A 20,231-nucleotide genomic window follows, 5' to 3' on the forward strand; every position below is an offset into this window, starting at 1 on the left:
TCTTCCCCTTGGTATCACCCTGGTTCATCTGCCCCTGTATTCGCGCTCATACCAGGGAAGGCTCTCTGGGCTGCCTTGTTTGATGGGAACACCCTTGCACCCCACATCTCCTGGTTCCCAATACATAATCATGTATGAAGTTTGCTTCTCCCTCTCCCTGAACAGTAGACTCTGGGTGACTGGGCTCTTCCTCATCGTGTCTTTGAGTGTCCTCTGTGCCCGGAACAGCAGAGGGGATGCTCAGTGTACATGTCCAGGCTTAACCTTCACTGTGACCTGTCATCATTTCATACAAAAAAGGAGGCCACACCGCAGAATGAAGGGCACCCATTCCAGGAAAGGACGGCTGACAGCCCTTCCCCGAGGTACCCTCAAGTCTCTACATGCTCAAGCTTATCTGCAGGCCACCCACCCTGCAGCAGCCCCCCTGACCCCACTCATCAGTGTAGGAATGAGGGTCAGAAGTCAGTTTCCCTGGTAATGTCCACATAGTCCTGGAGGTGACTTAGGAGTAAAAGAACAATTAACTAGTCCTGCCCACAAGGATTGGTGGGGGGAGAGTGTGTGTGTGGGGAGAAGCAGGCTTCACCCACATAGCCACCTCTTCCCTCAATTACTGGCCACTGCTCCCCAAGTTCTGGAGTCTTCTGAGCTCTGATGAGCCCCGCCTGTGCTCTTCCTTGGTGTCCACAGTGAGCCCTAACCATACATGTAGGTCGTGTCCATACTTGTGGACATCTGGTCTGTGGACACGAGGCCTGGGGGCTGCGGCAGAACCCTGGCTTGTGGGAAACGGTCGGGGAGAGGAAGGCCCTGGGAGCTGACCATTCTCAGCAGGTGCTCAGAGTCCACGTCCTAAACCCCATCCACCCAGGGTGATCCAGAGATTCTACGACTAAATTACATTTCTGAATATTAAATTAATGGTGGAAACCTAAAATATTAATATATTCTAATTGAATATTCTCCAATAAATTATCTGAGCATTTACAGAAATTTGATTTTACTTTCATTTCTTAAGGAACTTTCAGCTGCATAAATATAGCCATTAAAGCAATTCAAGAAAGGGATCATTCTCTACTCAGATGAGGGAGCCGTAAACACAAAGGGACTTGCACGTGTCTTCTGCACGATTGATTAAATCACAGAACCCACGGTGCAGAGGCATTCAACGACGCTTTCTTCAGGTCCCTCTGGCTTTTGTGAGGGTAATGCATGCTCCCCTCAAGTAATTACAGGGAGGCCTGGAGGCTGCCTCAAAAGAGCCCCGAAGGCACGCTTGGTGGGGGCTGTGCTTTCAGAACTGACTTGGGGGCTGACAGTGCTGACCCTCCCCACCAGGGCTGGGCAGACGATGGACCCCGCATTGCAGGTGCTGGGCACTCTTGCTGCCCCGCCTCACCAGGAAAGGAGTCCTGCTATTTCTCTGAAACTGTTACTCCCAATACTTGAACACGTTCTCGTGGAGGGTGGAGGTGCGTCTCCTGGTGTGGACAAGCAGATGCCCAGTGGATTCTCTTCTTCAATCATTTCAACTCCTTTAATTCCAGCTCCTTCTGCTCCAGCTCCTTCCATTTCAGCGACCCTTGAAACAGTGGAAAATGTGGTGGAGGCAGAGGTGACACTTCTGCAATCTCTTCAGATCTACTTGCAAAGGAAATTCAGACACGAGCAAAATCCCGGAGCAACCCTGCTCTGTTTCTTCCCAGAGGCTGAGAAAATCTACTTCCTCTTCACTCACCCGTACGCATTTCTGGCTTTGATGAATAGGCCAGAGAGACCCACTACAGAGGTTAGGAATTGGAGCATCTGAAGGCTCTGCCTCTTAGAAAGCAGCCACCTCTGCCCAGAACCTGCTCCCAGGTGACTCCTTGAAAGGGAGGTACACTGAGCTTTCGGAGGGCAACATCCACCTGGCAGAGGGTCCTGTGCACTCGGAGGTGGGTCTTGTGCACCTGTAGAAGTTGCATAGCCACAGGGGCAAGTTCCAGTTACACTGCTGTGTGCGTCAGACAATCACCCTGACAAGCAAGGCTGAGTCTAGAGCTCGGGCCACATTAGTTGTCTTTCTAGCAGGTCCTGTTGTTGTCATATTTGTTATAACTATAGAAATTATAAACCCACAATATACTGCTATATGTTTGCTTTAAATAGTCAGCTGCCTGTTTAAGTAAGAGGAAAAATAGTCTTTTATGTCAACCCACACATTTATTTTTTCCTGTGTTCTCCATATCTTTCCAACAGGTGTCATTTCTTTTCAGCCTAAAGGACATCATTTACTGCTTAATGTGGGCTCGCTGGTAAGGAGTTCCTTAAGTTTGTTTATCAGAAAGGCCTTTATTTAACCTTTAATTTTGAGCGATATGTTTTTTCTGGATATAGGATTCTTGGTTGACAGTTTATTTTCATTGAGCAATTTGAAAACATCATTGCCCAGAGACCTCCATCACTCCTACAGAGAATCCAGCCCTTGCTCTCATTGTGGTCCTTGTTGTGCTTCATTCTTCCTCTTTTTCAACAATTTTTCTCTCTAGTTTTAGAATTTCAGCAGTTTGACAATAATTAAGGTATGGCTTTGTTTGTTTTTATCCTACTCAAGATTCACTGAACTTATCAGATCTGTAAGTTTGTCTCTCTACCACATTTGGGGAAATTTCAGGCATTTTTCTTATCTTATCACCTCTCTCCTCTTTCTTTGGGATTCCAATTACACACATTAGGCCACTTGATCTTATCCTATCAAAACTCTGTGCATTTCAATCCTCTCTCTCCTGCCATTCTTCAGGTTGAATAATTTTTACTGATTGATGCACTGACCTTTCTTCTGCCCTCTACAATCTACTTTGTAAGCCCATCCAGTAAGTTTTTCATTAGAGACACCACGCTCTCCAGTTTTACCATTTCCATTTGGTTGTAGTTTTGGAGTTTCCATTTTTCTGTTGTTATTCTCAATGTGTTCATTCATTCTGACCATATTTTCCTTTAAGTCCTTGAAGTATATTTGTGAGAGATATTTTAAAGGCCCTGTTGCTAATTCCAATATCTGGGTTAGATTCTATGAGCAGTTTTTGCCTAATTTTCGGTCACGTTTTCCTTTATTGGCATGTCTAGTACTTTTTGTTTGTATTCTGGTCATTGTAATCATTGTAGATGATACACTGTAGAGAAGCTGGCTCTGCTGTCTTTTTCTAAAGGGTGTTGACTTGGCTGGACTGAAATTTAAATCTGTTTACCTTGCCTGGTGAGTCTCTTCTTGATTCTTTCAATCATCTAGCTGTTGCTTTTCTCTGGATTCTCTGGAATCTTCTGTGTGCATGTACATTTCAAGGGGCAGCTGAGGAACTGGACAGAATTTATGAGTATTTCTGGGAGTCTCCACCTCTGGCTACATATTTTACAGGATTTATCCCCTCACATTCCAGCTGCTTTGTCAGTTCTAAATCCCATCTTCCAACTCCTCTGGCCAGAAAGACTGGTTTTCTGGGTGAGCTCTAGCTACATTTTGATGCAAGGACAGATTGGGGGTGCTCTTAAAGACACACAAACACAGGTCACACTCAGTTCTGTTTTCTTTTCAAGGGTGGAGTCCCCAGCAGTTTCTGCCTACTATTGATCATTCTCAAGCAACTTCAAATAGTTTTTAGCAAAAACATTTCCCCAAAGTTTACAACTGTTATTTGAGGAGTATTCATCTGATATACACTACTCCTGCACTCCAGAAACAGAACTTCCAGTTTCATTATTTCCAAGTATTGTTTATCTAACCCAACAATCTCCATAATGATCATGAAAAGCGGACTACTAGATCTGTGCACAATAGTTGAATCATTCATTCACTCAGGAAAACTTAATGACATCTGTTCTGTCCCCATTGTTGTGTTTGACAGGTGAACTATCTCTCAAGGACCTCTGTGTTTACTGGGGAGACAGACTGATAATTACTGAAAAAAAAACAGTGTCAAAAACTCTGCCACATACGCAGACAATGGGGGAGGGCCTGTGTTAGTCCTGAGATGTGGAGCATTCTCAGAGAACAGAGGAAGTAGGCAGGTTGGGGTGGCTAAAACACAGGGAAAACACAGGACTCCAGGAAACGAAGGATGTGATCAGAAATGGAAGCTGCGCGTGGCCCAGCATGGTGGGAGTTTGGGCACAGTCAGATCATGGGGTCCCATAGGATGTGCTTGGGGGTTAGGTTTTCTCCTGGTGACAACAGGGAAATGATGGGAGGGGGACAAGACATGCACACTGTGCTTTGAGAGCTAACCTGGCTTCCACAAGAAGGTGCATAATACCACATCCATCATTCATGAATGGATGGATGCCTTCAGAGTACCAGGTTCTGAGGTAGGCTCAGTGACAATTACATTGCTAGACCACCCAGCAAATGTTTTGTAGGATAACACAGAATGCATACATGTATAGGATAACACATGTATTCATACATCTGATGAACATTTATGGAGAGTCTATCCTGGGCAGATCTGGGGTTATCTTCCATTTCCCTGTCACACATCTCATGATGCAGACCCAAGACCAGGGCACTTTTCATCCCACAACTGGCTCCTGAGCCCTTGTTCCCCAATCCCAGGTCATCCTCTGTTTATACAAAGGTCTGTAAACATTTGTGGGTGGACCTGAGGCTGTGTGGTCCACATGCACAAAATGGGAACTGAACTGTCAAGAACATGTGAGAAAACCTTTGACTTCAGTTGGTTGAAGCTCATTTGGGTTATCTGATGTCAAGGGGCTGGTTTTTATGACATTTCCCAAGCCACCTGCAGCCCAGTTCTTGCTCTCCCTACTCTAGGTGAGTCTCTGGCTCATCTTTTCCACGTGGCTATCTTCCACACAGAGCAATTACGTAAGGACTTCCTTCTGGAGCCTTCTATTCAGAGCTTCCTCTCCAGGCCGGCTCTCAGGCAAGGGCTCTGAGGATGGGTTTGGATGACTCGTTGTCTATTAAAATGCCAACTTCCAAAATTAAAGAACTTGTCTCCCAAGAGCATTGCCTGCCTCCTCGTCATCTTGAGCCGACTCCTACGGTTGCCCTGGACAACCTCTCAAGTTAACCAGTTCTGAATTTTTATTAGACTCAGCTAAGAATGTGTCCTCTTTCTAAAAGTTTGATTTTACCCTCATTCTGAATCTTGCCAGAAGTCAAACCTAACATACACGCTAGAAAAGTGAGTGTCTTTTCAAAACCCTCCTCTAATCTACATGTGAAGGCGTCCTAACCGAGGTAGTAAAGGGACCAAACTCCGGATGACAAGTGGGAAATGGATGCCTGCTGCTTCTTGAGGCCACAAAAGGGCTGTGTATTTTCTCTTTTCTGACTCTCTAGCCTGCACAGTGCCTGGCACCCATAGGTGGCCCCAAACCGTTCCATCCGGAGCCCAGACAGAGCTGGAATTCAGGAGCAGGAAGGTCGCCTGTTACCCTTTGCCAGGGGGCCCCCTCCTGCATTTTCCATGATCCTGGATAATGAAGAGCCTCTGTGCAGCTTCCTAGGGGGTTGGCTTAATGGCTGTGAACTGCTTCCTCCTTCCTTCTGAGAGGAAGCACAGCCTGGATCTTCCGAGTGGGATCTCCATGAAGTGGCTGCATCTCCTCACTCACCACTTAATTTAGCTCGTGATTTAATTTGGGTGGGCACAGCCCCTGAGTTGTTCCACCCCTCGCCACGGCCATCACAGCTCCCGGCAAGCCCTCCAGCCACAGCAACCCTCTCCTGGCCCAGGACTCCCCTCTGCCTACCTATTATCTCTCTATTATCTCTTCTCCCCGCCCAGCAGAAGGAAGGCTTGTGAAGAAACATGATATCCTTTCCAAGGAAAAAGCCTGTAATTAACGGAGGTTTTTTGGGAAGAACATTCTGCCTGCTCCTCTCCCTCCCACTTTTTCATTTAACATATTTTATCAGAATGAAATGCCTTAATGAGCACAGAATTGCAGCTGATCCCAGCTGCACCTCCATGGTCCGCACCCGGCTTCCCGCTCCCATCAAGCTGTATTCACGCTCACTGTGATTGGGGGCTTCTTTCAGGAGCACCTCTCCCCCCCAAAAAAACACTGACAGGAAACTCATCGATTTCCTGTAGACAGAAATGTGTCAGAAAAGAACCCCAAACCCTTGTCTGTGCTACTTAAGAGTTTAAGGAGGAAAGGGGGGAGGAGAGAGGGAGAGAGGGCAGGAAGAGGCAGACAGTGAGCACGTGAGAGTGTGGGTCTGCGTGTGAAGTGGGAACGGGTGTATGCACACCTGTGTGTGTGTGCATTTGTATGCATGAGTTTCTGGGCTGAGTTCTCACGTAATGACTTGAAATCCATTGTGTGTGTGTTAGTCACTCAGTCGTGTCTGAGTCTTTGAGACCCCATGGACTGTAGCCTGCCAGACTCCTCTGTCCATGGGATTTCCTAGGCAAGAATACTGGAGTGGATTGCCATTTCTTTCTAGAGGGGATCTTCCTGATCCAGAGATTGAACCTGAGTCTCCTGCATTGCAGGTGGATTCTTTACCATCTGAGCCACCAGGAAAGCCTTTTGGAATCCATTGGGAAAACACAAATACTGTACAGAAACCATAATGGAGACTCTATTTTCCATCTGCTGAAGATTCATCTCCCCAAAAGGATCAGCTCAACTTGGATGCCTGACTCTGGTGGAAGCAGTCTGACCCCGGAGGAGCCAGGACAACAGTGCCAAGATCCCCCAGATGCCCTGTGTCTCGACCACCATGGGCACCCAGGACAGTGTTCACCACTGGCGTGGCTCCAATTGCTCACTCACACATTCATTCAACACAGGCAGTGTCTACTGTTCACAGCACTAGAGATGCAGGCAGGCCTGGCCTTCAGGAGGCCTGTCCTTAGATGAGTAAATAATGAGCATGATGTCGGAGCATACTAAGTATGGAGGACAAACAGCAGGACAGCAGGGTAAAGACAGACAAGCTCAGAGAAGGGCAGTAAGTCAGGTTCGATCGCTCACCTCCGCCACCCTCTCCTTGGAGCAGAGGGACCCTTAGAGAGGAAAGGACATGCACCATTGTCATCTCAGGGAAACCTGCTGGGTCAGCGCCCAGTGCTTCTCCACACATAGCCCTCCTCCTGGGGCAGAGCTGGGCTGTGTACCCTCGTTCCCCTGCAATTTGGCCAATGGGATTCTGGCCCAATTGGTGTTTGCCATGTCCAGGCCCAACCATCCTGTGCCCCTCGCTCTGGAGCCCTGAGTGACCATCCTCAAGTGACCGTTCCAGGAGCAAGAAATAAGCATGTATTGAGTTATATTTCTGAAATTGTGGGAAAGCTTGTCATAGCATCAGCCCACCCTAAGCCACCCTCTCTTCCTGCAGTCTGCGTCAGAGCAGAGATCGACTTGGAGGTAGCCTCCCTCCAAGGGCTGCAGACACATTGGACGTCTGAGGAGCAGAGGACACACTCTCCAAACCACAGCAACGCTTCAGATTAGAAAACAGGAGAGCTTGCCCCGCAGTGACTCTGAATTGTGACTGCTGGCTTCCGGCATGTGGAATGTGCAGCTCTGCTCACCTGACGCCGGACACCTCGCCTGCTCACCAGCAAGGCCAGTCATTGGAGCTTACATCTACAAGGACCTGAGAGCCTCTGCCTGCTGCTGCTTGCCTGCCCAATGCGCAAGCTTTGTGTTAACTTGGGAGGGGGCGTGTTTTCCCCCATTGGAGCATGTAGACATCACTGTGGCTTGTGAGAAGACATATCCCCATCAACATGCCCGTGGGCTGGTGGGGTGGTGAGCCCCTGCCAGTGAGGGGAAGCCAGCCCTCCCCCTGCCATCACCAGCCACAACTTCTCTGTCCCTGGGACCCTGGAGGGGGTCAGGAGGAAAGCACACCAGTGTGTTTTCCTCCATCGTCCAGCAGAGGACAGACACGGCAGGACCAACGGACCCAGTAGATCCTGGGGACCCTCGCAGGATAAGGCTCTGCCCATGGAAGAGCCTTTCACAAGCCTATGTGCAGCCTGTGAGACAGAGGAGGGAATTTCCATGTGTCAGGTGATAATAGCATTAACCTGGGAGACTGGGAACCAGGGCAGCAGAATATTCCAGCAGTGCTTCTAACTGGCTGGCTGTAAATCTGAGATTCCAACAATTCCTCTTCAGGTTCGAGTTGGATTAACGTGCTAGAGCAGCTCACAGAATTCAGAAATGTGCACTCACTGGCTTGTCAGTTTATTGTAAAGGCTGTGACTTGGGAACAATCAGATGGAAGAGGGGTGTGGGGTGAGGCGGGGAAGGGGCACCCCAGATCTCCATGTGCTCACCCCCCGAGGCTCTCTGAACCCCGTCCTTTTTGGTTTTTATGGAGGCTTGCTTCATCACATCAGCATGATTGATTAAATCATGGCCACTGGTTCAACCTCCAGCCCCCTTTCCATCCTGGAGGTAGGGGTGGCAGAAGTACAGTACCAGCCCTCTGGTCTCAGGGTTGGTTCCCCTGCTGACAAGGGTCCCCTGCTTTCCAAAAGTCCCCTTGTGCATAAACTCAGCTGTGCTAGACAGGGTTTGCTATGAATGTCTGCAGACATCTTTTTCACTCTTATCTTTTAGGAAACTGCATAGGCTTTAGGGGTTCTGGTGAATAACGGGGATGAACACCAAACTATATATTTCTTAAGTCACAGCATCACGTGTGGAGAAGGCAGGATGATGTTCGTGACATGTCACTGTGGCTGTGATGTGTGTGTGGTGGGGTGTCTGACCTGGGGTCCCTGCAAAGTTTGCAGCTTCATCTCTGCATATTAAACACCACCCTCCCTTTTTGCATCAAACAGAATAGGAAACAAAACAGACAAATCAGGCCAAGAAATGAAGATAACACCTTAATAACAGAGTGGGGCAAGGCACTCTCCATGGATGGCATTATCTACTGGAATTCTCACTACCATTTTATCAAATTATTGCTTATATTGGGTTGCAATTTTCATTCAAAGGGAAGAAGAAAATGCTAGTTGATGGCCTTGATTATTGAAACATGAATTTGTGAAATGAGTCTTTCCCTCCTTCAGGAAAAGCAACCTCATGGTGGCTGTCAGGAGCAGATGACACCGAGGGAAAAGACACAGAACTGCCCCCTGGCGCCCCAGGCTCATTCTCAGGCTCTCTGACTTCACCAAGGTCACTGTTAGCACAGAGAAGCCATCATTCTCCATTTAGCATCTTAGTCATAATGGGGAAGAAGTGTGAACAAACAGATCAAAGGAAGATGTCAGAGGTCAAGGGCCACGACCCAAGTTCCTGTCCCATCTCCTCCCAAGCACCAGAGTTGTCACTTGACAGTGACCGGAGAGAGAGGACCCAAAGCGAGCAGGCCTGTCCACCCTGGAGGATGCGACCGCCCTTCTGATTTTTTTCTGTTCTGTGCAATACTGATCTTGTTACTGAAAAGGCGAAATCTTGATCTTCTCAGACACCCAGTGCACAGCCATCCCAAGCTCCAGGAATATGCCTATCAGGCTCAATTCTTGACATCCTGGGAGAAGAAGCCTAGACTAAAGCTGAGAGCAGCCCCCTCGGCAGGAGGCTCTCCACTCACCCTCACCAGCTGCTGCGGGAAGGGCCCGCGAGAGTTCTCTGGCACGTTGATGGGTGGGATGACCCAGTCCCGTTTCTGCCTTCTCAGCCCGTTGGAGCTCTGGTGCTGTGGCCATGGCAGCAGCGTGTCTTTCGGAGGCTGGACGGGGTCCGGGACTGTGTTCTTCTTTCCTTTCTGCAGAAAGGGAGAAAAGAGGCAGAGGAGCCTGGTTAGGTTTTGCAGAGGAAAAGGCATCACTTAGAATCTGTGTGTGTGTGTGTGTGTGTGTGTGTGTTAATCACACAGACTCTTTGCAAACCCATGGACTATAGGTTGTTAGGCTCCTCTGTCCATAGGAGTCTCCAGGCAAGAATACTGGAGTGGGTTGCCATTTCCTTCTCCAGGGGATCTTTCTGACCCGGGGATTGAACTCTGGTCTCCTGTATTGCAGGCTGATTCTTTACCATCTGAGCCACCAGGGAAACCCCTGAAATCTAGATCCAGGAAAAGACAGGATGGTGTTGGGAAAAGTGTGTGTGTAGGGGTATATGCTAGGGGGAACAATTCTAGCAAACCTCTCGTCTGTACAAAGAAATGGACTACAGATTGAGTGGGGGTAAAGAAAATACAGCTGACTATTTAACAAGTAGATCAGGGCTTTTAAAGAGGAAAACAATGGGGAAAAATGACAAAGGAAAGTACTCATATATTTTAATTTAAAACCCTTATTTATGGATGAATTTACAACAAATATGACCAGAGTTAATAACCTCACTATATAAAGAGTTCCTATAAATCAATAAAAATGGAACTTTATTATAACAGGAAAAAGACCACGAATAGATAATTACAGCAAAATAAATACAAAGGATTGATAAACTCATGAAAAATGTTCACATCTTCCAGTTATCAAACCAAACCAAAGTGGTGTATCTTCCTCACCCATCACAGTGATGGAGTATATAAAGTGAGCCCTCTGCACTGAGGTGTATGCTCTGAGTCAGCAGGGCTGATGATTGAGGGTGTGGGATTTGGTGTCACACAGACCCTCGTCCAAAGATTTGTGGACATAGGGAAGGCCCTCAATCTCTCTAAGCTTCAGCTGCTTCTTTTAAAAAGTAGGGGTGGTATAACAGTACTGAATTCAGAGAGTTGCTATGGAAATTAGACTGGTAAGAGCCCATGCCTGATGGGAACCAGTGGGTCTGGATGTTGGCTGTTCTGAGGTCATGGACCTCATCACTGCTGGGACCAGCATTTGGCCAGTGACTTTCAAGGGCCTCAGAAAAGATCCTTGCTCTTGACCCCATAACTCCAGAGCCAAAACCTGTCCCAGTGAAACTGTGTGGACAAAACCCTACAAATAAAGACGTTCATTGTAGTTGTCTTCATGATAATAGTGTGTATATATAAAAGAGTAAAAATATCAGGAAAAAATTCTGGAATTCGGATAGTAGTAAATAGTAGTTAAATGCATTGCACTGCGTTCATATTTTGGGATATTACATGTCATGAGAAGTTACTCTTTGAATACACGAAGAAATTCCATACGATAATAGTAAATGAAGAGACGGTGCCAAAGTTACAGGCGATATGAGTCCCATGATTTTTTCAAGGGTAGAGAAAAGGCTGGAAGGAAACACACAGAAATGTGAACTCTGGTCTTCTCTAGTCACCAGTGAGTTTTATTTTCCTTTCTTTCTTTTACCTTTCTATATTTTGGGATGTTCTAATGTGCATGGAATTCTATAACTAAGAACTCCTGTGTACCCGTGGCGCCTGCACCTGTGTGGCCTCCAGGCTCACTTTCACGGCGCCCCGAGTGGCTGCCTCTGCACTTTCCACAGTTGATGTTCCTTTTACTCCAAGCCTCAGAGCCAGGAGCACACGGGAACTCATGGTACGGAGACAGACCTTAGACCAGGATAGCCCAAGCCTGGCTGGAGGCACCTGGCCCTACATGGCCCTTCTCCAGTCATGGCATCGCCTCCACCCTCAGCTGAGCTCTGGACCCAGTGAGAACCCACTGCTCTTGGTATTGTCTGCTGTGGACAGAGAGCCTGCCTCACTCCCTTTTGCAAAAAAGTTGCATAGAAATGTTAGACACACACAGACAAAACTAACTGATTTAACAACAACAACAAAAAACAACAACTTGTATCCTTCCCCAAACCTAATGTTGATTTTTCTGTTGTTTAGTGCCTCAGTCGTGTCCGTCTCTCTGCGACCCGGTGAACTGCAGCACACCAGGCTTCCCTGCCCTTCACCATCTCCTGGCGTTTGCTCAAACTCATGTCCATCCAGTCCCTCATCCTCTGTCGTCCCCTTCTCCTCGGGCCCTCAATCTTTCCCAGCATCAGGATCTTTTCCAATGAGTTGGCTCTTTGCATCATGTGGCCAAAGGATTCATACTTAGGCTTCAGCATCAATCCTTCCAATGAATATTCAGGGTTGATTTCCTTCAGGATTGACTGATTTGATCTCCTTGCTGTCCAAGGGACTCTGAAGAGTCTTTTCCAGCACCACAGCTCGAAGGCATTAATTTCTCGGTGTTCAGCCTTTTTTATTGTCCAGCTCTCACATCCATACACAACTACTGGAAAACCATAGCTTTGACTGTACAGACCTTTGTAGGCAAAACCTAATGCTACATCAGCGGAAAAACCTATCTAGGCTAACCGTATTCCACTGAGACCCCCTCTGGGACTTTCCCTACCAGGGCCCAGCTGTCTTCCGTGTTGAATTCCTGTACTTAAGAGTCTGCGGCAGTTAAAAACCAAAAGGTTCCCTAGGTTGCGTCCCGCCTTCATCAGAAGGATCTGTGCTAGGTGTGTACATCCCGAGGCCTTGATTTCTCAGGAAGCCTGACATCCTCCCAGCCTTGTGACCAACCCTGAGTCTCTCATGATGATGGTGGGGTTGTCTCTAGGCTCCTTGATGAGCATCACAGAACAGCTTTCAGGTTGGTCCAACGTGCAGAACAGCCTGCACGTTGCCCCTTCCCCGGCAGCCAGAAAGTGAAAGCGTTAGTGGTTCAGTTGTGTCCGACTCATTTTGACCCGGTGGACTGTAACCCACCAGGCTTCTCTGTCCATAGGATTTCCCAGGCAAGAATACTGCAGTGGGTTGCTATGCCCTCCTCATGGGAATCTTCCTGAGCCAGGGATTAAACCCAGGTCTTCTGCATTGCAGGCAGGTTGTTTATCGTCTGAGCCACTAGGGAAGTCCCTGGCAGCCAGGATGCAGATGACTGCTCTCCATGTGCCCTGGGCACTTCGTGGGCACTGAACGTTCTGCACCGTCTCTGCCTGCATCCTTCCTCCCTTCAACGCCACAGGAAGGTCATCCCTTCTCTACCAGGGGACCCAGAGAGGCCAAGTCGCTTCTGAAGTCCTCTTAGCTCATTAGGCAGAGGCAGGATCTGAGTGCCGGGGGTCAGGCCTCAAGGTTGGAGCATCTGTCTGCATGCCACCCTCACTTCTGGGGTCTCTTCGTGAGGTCACATCCCCTCTAGGAGTCCTCATGTCAGCATGCAGTGGGTTGGTTAGACAGGGACATTCCCATCTAAGAGGCCCAAAGACATTGGTTTATCTCTGAGTTCCCCGCAGGTCAGCTTGCAGGTTAGAAATGCAAAGTGTGAGATCCCAGCCCGGACTCATGCCCTCTGGGGTGATGCTTGTGGTGTGTGTTTACAGAGCCCTCCAGGGGACCAGGGGGCTGTCACTCTCCACAGACGCAAGACCTCGCCCCACAGGAAATGAGGGTCACCTGTCTCAGCAACTGCCTCAGGAGACGGGAGCGAGACAGTGTTTGTTCTGAGCTTGTCGGCATGAGGGCAGCAGCTGGAATCAGCCAGATGCACCTCGCACGACGGTGGGGGCTGGTGGGCAGGGGTCCCAGCCACAGGTACAACCTCTGGGAGGTGAGGACTGGACATCTGGGCTCCCCCACGTCTCCCTGTGCACGGTGCCAAGAACATAGGTCTACCTGGGCACCTGCTAAGGCTCACGTGAGCCTCTGAATCTCAGACTCAGGATTTGAAAGGTTTTCATCGAGCTGTTCTATTCTCCTCTAAAAAACCTGCCTCATCCTCCTTTGCTGAGGCTGCGCCTCCATGGCGTTAATTTCCCTAGTGTTGTTTAAATAAATTGCACATATTTGCTACTATTTTAAAGCTGTGAGACAAATGTAATAACAAAATCTGGAGAAGATCGATGCCAGACCTGAGCTAGCTTCGCCGGGACGGGAAGACACACCCGCTCCTCTGGGGGAGGGACGCTGATGCCAACATGGACGAGCCATTGCCCACGGGCGAGTGCTCGCTTCTGGACCTGCAATAACCTTGGGCCACTCAGATCATGGCTTGCAAACCCAGGTGCACAATCACACAGATGGGAAATTACACTGTGGCCTCTCTGGAGAGCATCTCTGAGCGGATAACAGGCATTTCCCCATGCGCCAAGGTCACCAGTGCTTCTGAGCCACGATGGTGGATGTCAGGTGAGACATGAATGTGGCCTCTGTGCTCCCGTTACTAAAAACCACACATATGCGTGTTCATGTCCAGGCCTATATAGGCACATGCATGTATGGACACGGACACGTATGTATATGTGTACATGTGTACATATGTGTGTGCTCTGTATGTCTCTCTCTCTGTATATAAGGTGTCACAACTTTCTCAGAACCAACAGCCCGGCCCTGACCTGGTGACCAAGCCCATATCACTGGTTCCTTACAGACACTTCAGCTTAAGTCAGAGGCCTTATAACTGGTAGGGGGAGGTTCCTGACTGCTGGGCTGGCCTTGGATTCGGCCACACTTGCTCTGCAGGTCTGCAGAACAGCGAGCACTGAGGAAATCTCCTGGTGGTCTGGTTGGACGGTCGATCCAGCCCACCTGCCTGCAGAGTTGGCGGCTGCGGAGATGGTGTGCAGCGGACCGGGGGGGGGGTGGCATTCGAATCCTGACGCGGTTCCCCTGAATTCTATACATCACCCCCTGCACCTCTGTCCTGTGAGTCTGGGTGGAGTCTGCTGGCTCTGGGGACCCTTAGAGCCCTGACCTAGGATGGGGTGGCAGGTGGGCTTCTACAGGGACATCTGGAGGGGCTAGGGCTGTCCTGCCTGCAGGTATGGCCTTTCCCCAAGAGGGCAGATGAGGGTGGGGACCATGGCTCCCAGGCATAGACAACGCAGAGACTGGACACTCTTTTGTGAAGCCCTGAGTCTGCCTGCTCCTTAAACGGCTCTTATTTACAAAGCGTCTCTCCTTTGAGATGGCCTCTCCCACTGAGCCTTAATCGATCGGGCTCAGCACTGGATTCTTCTGCTGAGGAGGCTCTGAAATGGTGAGCTGCCCAGAGGAGTTTCCCCAGGGCCGGTGTGGGGTGGGCGGGTGTCCTTGCACGAGGCCTGGGCCCTGAGTGAGTCTTTTACTTCCCCTGGGCCTCTGTTTCCCTCTCCAGGGGCCAGATGAGCTCTGGGGGCAGCTGGGCTATGGGCCAGAGGTGGGGAGTGTCTGCCTCAGGTCACAATCTGGGGAGGTTAGGTGGTCTCACTCCCGAACGATACAGGTGAACTACAGGGTCGCATCCTCAATAGACACACACTCTGTAAAGAAAACATCCAGTGCCTGTGTGGCTGCTTGGGCTGGTCCCCCCCTGGAGAGGTGTGAATCCCGCTCTGCCTGTGGCTCTTGGGGGTCTGGGGTGCCCAGGACAGGGTCTAAGATCCTTCCAGGTCACCTTGTCTCTGGGCTCAGTGCTTTTCTCTTGGCAGGGTTTCTGGACCAATCTCAGGTGTAGCATCCTCTGTCCAGGAATAAAGGGACGCACCCTCACACTCAGGAACACACTTCAATGAACTCAGGAGAGAAAGGGATGCAGGAGGACAAGGACTGTCCTCCTTTCTCAAGGGAAGGCCATGGCCCCAAGTTCACAGACAAGCTGCACGATGCCCCCCACCAAAATCATCACTTTCTACCCTCTCCCTGCACTAAGCCCAAACCTGGAGCCCAGCAGTGACCCTTGTGCCCATCTCCCCGAGGTGGCTTTCTCCCCAGCTCCTCACCGGGCACACCGTCTCATTTTCTTAAGTTCCTGCAGCCCTTCGTCTGCCCAGCTCTGCTCTCCTTTCAACGAGGTTGTCCTCTGAGTCTGATTATGAGCGTAACTGAGAGCGACTCCCCGGTGAGGTCTTCAGGGACTTGCCGACACCAGGAAGAAGCTGGGTCATTTCCCTCCCATCATCGTTCACAAGTGAAAGATGAATAATGCAAAACTATCCTGGGGCAGGTTTTAAATTATCGCTTCTTTTTTCCTTCCTTTTTTTCCAAAAAGGAAAAAAAATGAGAGAGAGGAAAGTATCAGGGAAGGACGATAGTCATACGCTTCTCCTCCGATCTATATGCAAAAACTTATAATTGGTTATATGTTCCTGTTATCCAACCACTCACTAGTAGGAACACAGAACTATGACGAGCCAAGTATAAGCAAATAGGTGACTCATAGAACACTCAGAAGTGAGCAGGGAATACAAACAACCAAGGCTCTGTCTCCAATGTAGAATCTCCTTCTTGGCCGTTCTGGATTGAGGATGGTTAGCAGTGGGTAAGTGGAGAATATTCACCTTTCCCAGTGATGGGAGTGAAGGTGAGGGTCCCACCATGAGCCAGTCTGGGTCCTGGGGCCCTTGGCTGTGACTGGAGCAGGTGGACAGGGAGCAGGGCCCGGGACACAAGCCCTGGTCATCACATGTGGGTGCCTGGCCCTTCAGCAAAGTGCAGTGAGCTTCACTGTCCTCCAGAGAAGATGGCTCCCCAGAGGCCTCTGCCCTCAGGGGACGACGCGGATCTGGAGGTGGCTTAAAAACTCCCAGACCACGGTGTGTTTCTTAAGAGCGCCCAGTCACCCCGCCCTTCAAGGACGGGGTCACAGATGAAGCCTGATGCCCCCACAGCCATTGCACGAAGTTGTTGGGTCCCAGGCTGCTCTGCCTCAGTGCCATAAATTTCCCCCACTAAAAGTTATTTATTTATTTTTGGCTGTGCTGGGTTTTCGTTGCTATGCGGGCTTTTCTCTAGATGTGGCAGGTGGTGGGGGGGGTACTCTCCAGTTGCGGTGCACGAGTTTCTCATTGCAGTGACTTCTCTTCTTGGGGAGTATGGGCTCTAGGGTGCATGCCAGTTTCAGTAGTTGGGGCACATGGGCTCAGTAGTTGTGGCTCCCTGGCTCTAGAGCACAGGCTCAGTAGTTACAGCCCATGGGCTTAGTTGCTCCGTGGCATGTGGGATCTTCATGGACCTGTGTCTTCTGCATTGGTAGGTGGATTCTTTACCACTGGGCTATTAGCGAAGCCCTCCCCCCACTTTTGAGAGAATAGCATAAGCACAAGTCCACCCGATTCAACAAAGGCTAAATTTATTAGAAAATGTTCAAGCTAGCTCCCTGTGGGACCTGTCCACCAGGCAGGTAACCCTGATGTCCACAAGGACGCTTCTTAATCAAGGGGCGCAGGGTGGGCTCCCTCCCCCAAGAGGTGATAGTGGGCTCTCACCACCCTGGGCAGCTCCTCCTGGGGAAGGTGCCCCACACATTCCACCACCTTAATGGGCAGTGCAACCCCGGACCCTTAATGCCGAGAGATAAGGCTTCTGTGAGGCTGGAGCCTGTGGCTGCAATTTGCATAAGCAGATAATGGAGGGATGATGCAGGCAACAGGGAATCCTGTTCTTTAACCTGCTAGTCTTCTCTGCTCTCTGGTCTCTAGGCTGGCCATGTGCCTGGGAGCCATGTGCCAGCACCTCTCTGGGTGGTGGATGCACAGCTGAGGGTCAGAGGTCTGGGACCAGGACCTGCACTGAATTTCCTGGGAGATGCGGGGAGAGGAAGTCCTCAGGTGGAAGGCCCTGGGAGCCCTGATTAGGCTGGAGGTGCTTCTTTTTCATCACAGAAGTCAACCTGTGCCCGTGAGTCTCACTCTACTACCATCTCTGGGTATCTCCCTTTCCTTTAACCAGCGTCCAGCCCTGCTTGCTGCTGCACCTTCCTACGTCGAGTGACCACGATAGCTTGCAGTCTCATCGGACCCTCTCGGTGGCCCTGATATTGGGGAAGGGGGTGGCCCATCCCAGCAGAAACATGACCGATGTAGGGCTTGGTGCTCCCAAGTTACAGAATTTGTGGGTCTGTGCTCAGAATGAGACATGAGGGGATGACACGCTCTGTCTGCGTGTGGACTCACACTGTGTGTGATGGAACATAGGTGCATGAGATTCACCCTCAAGAATCAGTGTTATTTATGGCTCTCTCCTTGGTCTCTGATTCACCAGCCTTCCTGTTTTCATTGCTTCCTTACAGCTTTGGGTTAAACATGCTTCAAATAAGGAAACAGCGTCCTACCCATCCCAACTCCCCCAAATGTCAGGTCTAGTACTGATTTTCACTGAGGATAATTAGATTTCATGAGAAAAAAAGAGAGGCACCAAAATCTATAAGATAGTTCATTCCTCTACCTCCGACTTCCCTTTCAATATACATTTGAAAAATGGTACATTTTGTTTGCCTGCAAGCATGTATATTTAAAATATTTAACTAGGGTTCTGTCTGCAGCCTTCTGGCTGGTTTCCATGGCAGCTAAGGACCGACAGAATAAAATGGTATTTAACAAACACAAAATAAAACAACAGAAAGATAGCTCCCTTCTTTAACAAATAGAGCATGGGAGCCATTCTAAACAAACATTTGCATGAGTTTGGTTCTGAAAAGGCACTTAGTGGAATTTTTTTTACATCCACAACACAATGGGGAAGACCAGCGCCCGATTCTTGCCCCCCCTCCCCTCAAAGCAACTATGGTATTTCTTACTTCCCATCTCTTCTAAGAAGGGGAGACTGTTTTGAGAATTCCCATAAAAGTCATGCAAAGAAAGGTCTCCTGCACGAAACAACATGATTATTTCTTTGTGTATCCATATTTGGAAGGAAAGTCTGAAGCTAACACTTCTGTACTCGCTGCCTGGTGTGCGGGGAATGCGGGGGTGGGGTGGAGTGGGGGATGGGATGGACTCCCCAACCCCCCGGCCTCGTTTACTTGTACCCACAACAACCCAGGAAGGGATGGGCTGACACGGTCGTCACTCATACCTGGGCAGAGGTCCGAGGACTGGCCAGGTTCATACAGCTGTGACGGCGGCTAGGGTCTGAACTCGGCCTCCCTGCTCCTCACTCACAAGGTGAAGCCCTGACACGGAGGGTGGATGTTGCCGTGCTGTGCGGTTCTGACACCACTGCTGCTGTTTCCTAAGGGTCAGGGTCAGGGACTGTGGGGGTGGGCGCATCCCTGGGGAACCACTGAGCCCTGGTTCTTCAGGCAACTTGTTTCCATCACCATCATCCTCAGGGAAGCTTTGTGTTCTCAAGTAGTTTGAAAACCTCATTTCTCCTAACAGACGCTCAAAGCACACCCCTTGCCCTCTGCAGCCTCGTGTCCCCCGCAAAATGAAGACACAAGATAACGTGTCTCCCAGGGCCTGAGAAGTTCCCCCTGATCCCACCTGGCTCTAAACCAGGCTCTCTGCACTGCCAACCTGGGAAGCAGGGCGTGCTCTGGGGGGCATCCTGTGTACTTGTAGGGTGCTCGGGTCCACACGACGCCAGGAGCACCCCCACCCTCTGTGACAACCCAAACTCCAGGCTTCTTCTCCGAGCGCCCCGCTTGGGGACTTGCTCTAGAGAATTAGGACAATTATGTTTTGCCAGCAACAACGTAAATGAAATTACTCTTTAGTTTACAGAAAGAAGTACAATTACAGTAAGAGAAGATAAATTAAATTAGCAAGTTAAGCCAAAATGTATGACTTTTTCCTGGAGTTGCAAGCGGTGGAACTGGTTGGGATCACTCACATTGGTGTCAATTAGTGAGAAAAACGGTCAGTTTCGTCAGAGTGGATGATTCTGGAAGGCTTTGGTCGGGATGAGCATTGTGTGGGTGGTGAGGGAGGGTCTCGTCTCTTCCTGTTTGTACCTGCAGCTTGGCTCCTGCACAGCTGCAGGAGAGGTGATGAAGGATGCCGGGGCGTGTCCTGCAGAAGTGACGGGTGTTCCCTCATGGGAACAAGGAGGCAGAGTGGTGGACTTGGCTGGGTGGGGATGGCTTCCGCCCTCTGAGGCTTTTGTATTTTCAGGAAAAAGAGAAGCTGAGAGGGGGAGGTGCTAGGATCCAGGTGGTGGGTACTGGTGGTGGGACCTCCTGGAGCAGGGAACGGACAGTGGCCAGCCAGAGCACAGTGGTGAGACACGATGGTCCCCATGAGGTGGGAGAGGCAGCCGGGCCAGCCCCTGGGGGCCTTCATCCCGCTTAGTAAACCAGCCCTGACCAGTGCCCACTCCTTGCCTCTCTTGCAGCAGAGACACAGCAGGAAGCAGGCCGGGCATGGTGCTGGCCAAGCCAAGGTTGCTGCAGAAAAAGCCTCACCCTCTCACCCTTGCTCTCAGGCCCCCTGGAACGCCGACACATCTTAGAATAGACACAAATTCCTCACCAAGGGCCACCTGACCTGGGCTCTGCCTAAGGGTGCTCCCCTAGCCTGAGGGTGCTCCCATCTCTACCTGCTTCTCCTATCTCCGGTCTCGACTCAGATGTCACACTCCTGGCTCCCTGGACAGACCAGCAGCCTCT

At 49.9% G+C, this 20,231-nt stretch overlaps 1 protein-coding gene across 1 annotated transcript in view; it reads right to left on the reverse strand.

Moving 5' to 3' along the window:
* The window catches only part of CDH4 (cadherin 4), a 478,662-nt gene that overhangs the window by 98,839 nt on the left and 359,592 nt on the right, over positions 1–20,231 (reverse strand). The window contains exon 4 of the mRNA XM_002692260.6: positions 9,575–9,748. Within this exon, the coding sequence (XP_002692306.3) occupies positions 9,575–9,748 (174 nt within the window). The remainder of the gene's footprint in view (positions 1–9,574; positions 9,749–20,231) is intronic.

This window comes from Bos taurus, chromosome 13, assembly GCF_002263795.3.
Source record: "Bos taurus isolate L1 Dominette 01449 registration number 42190680 breed Hereford chromosome 13, ARS-UCD2.0, whole genome shotgun sequence".
NCBI lineage: Eukaryota > Metazoa > Chordata > Mammalia > Artiodactyla > Bovidae > Bos > Bos taurus.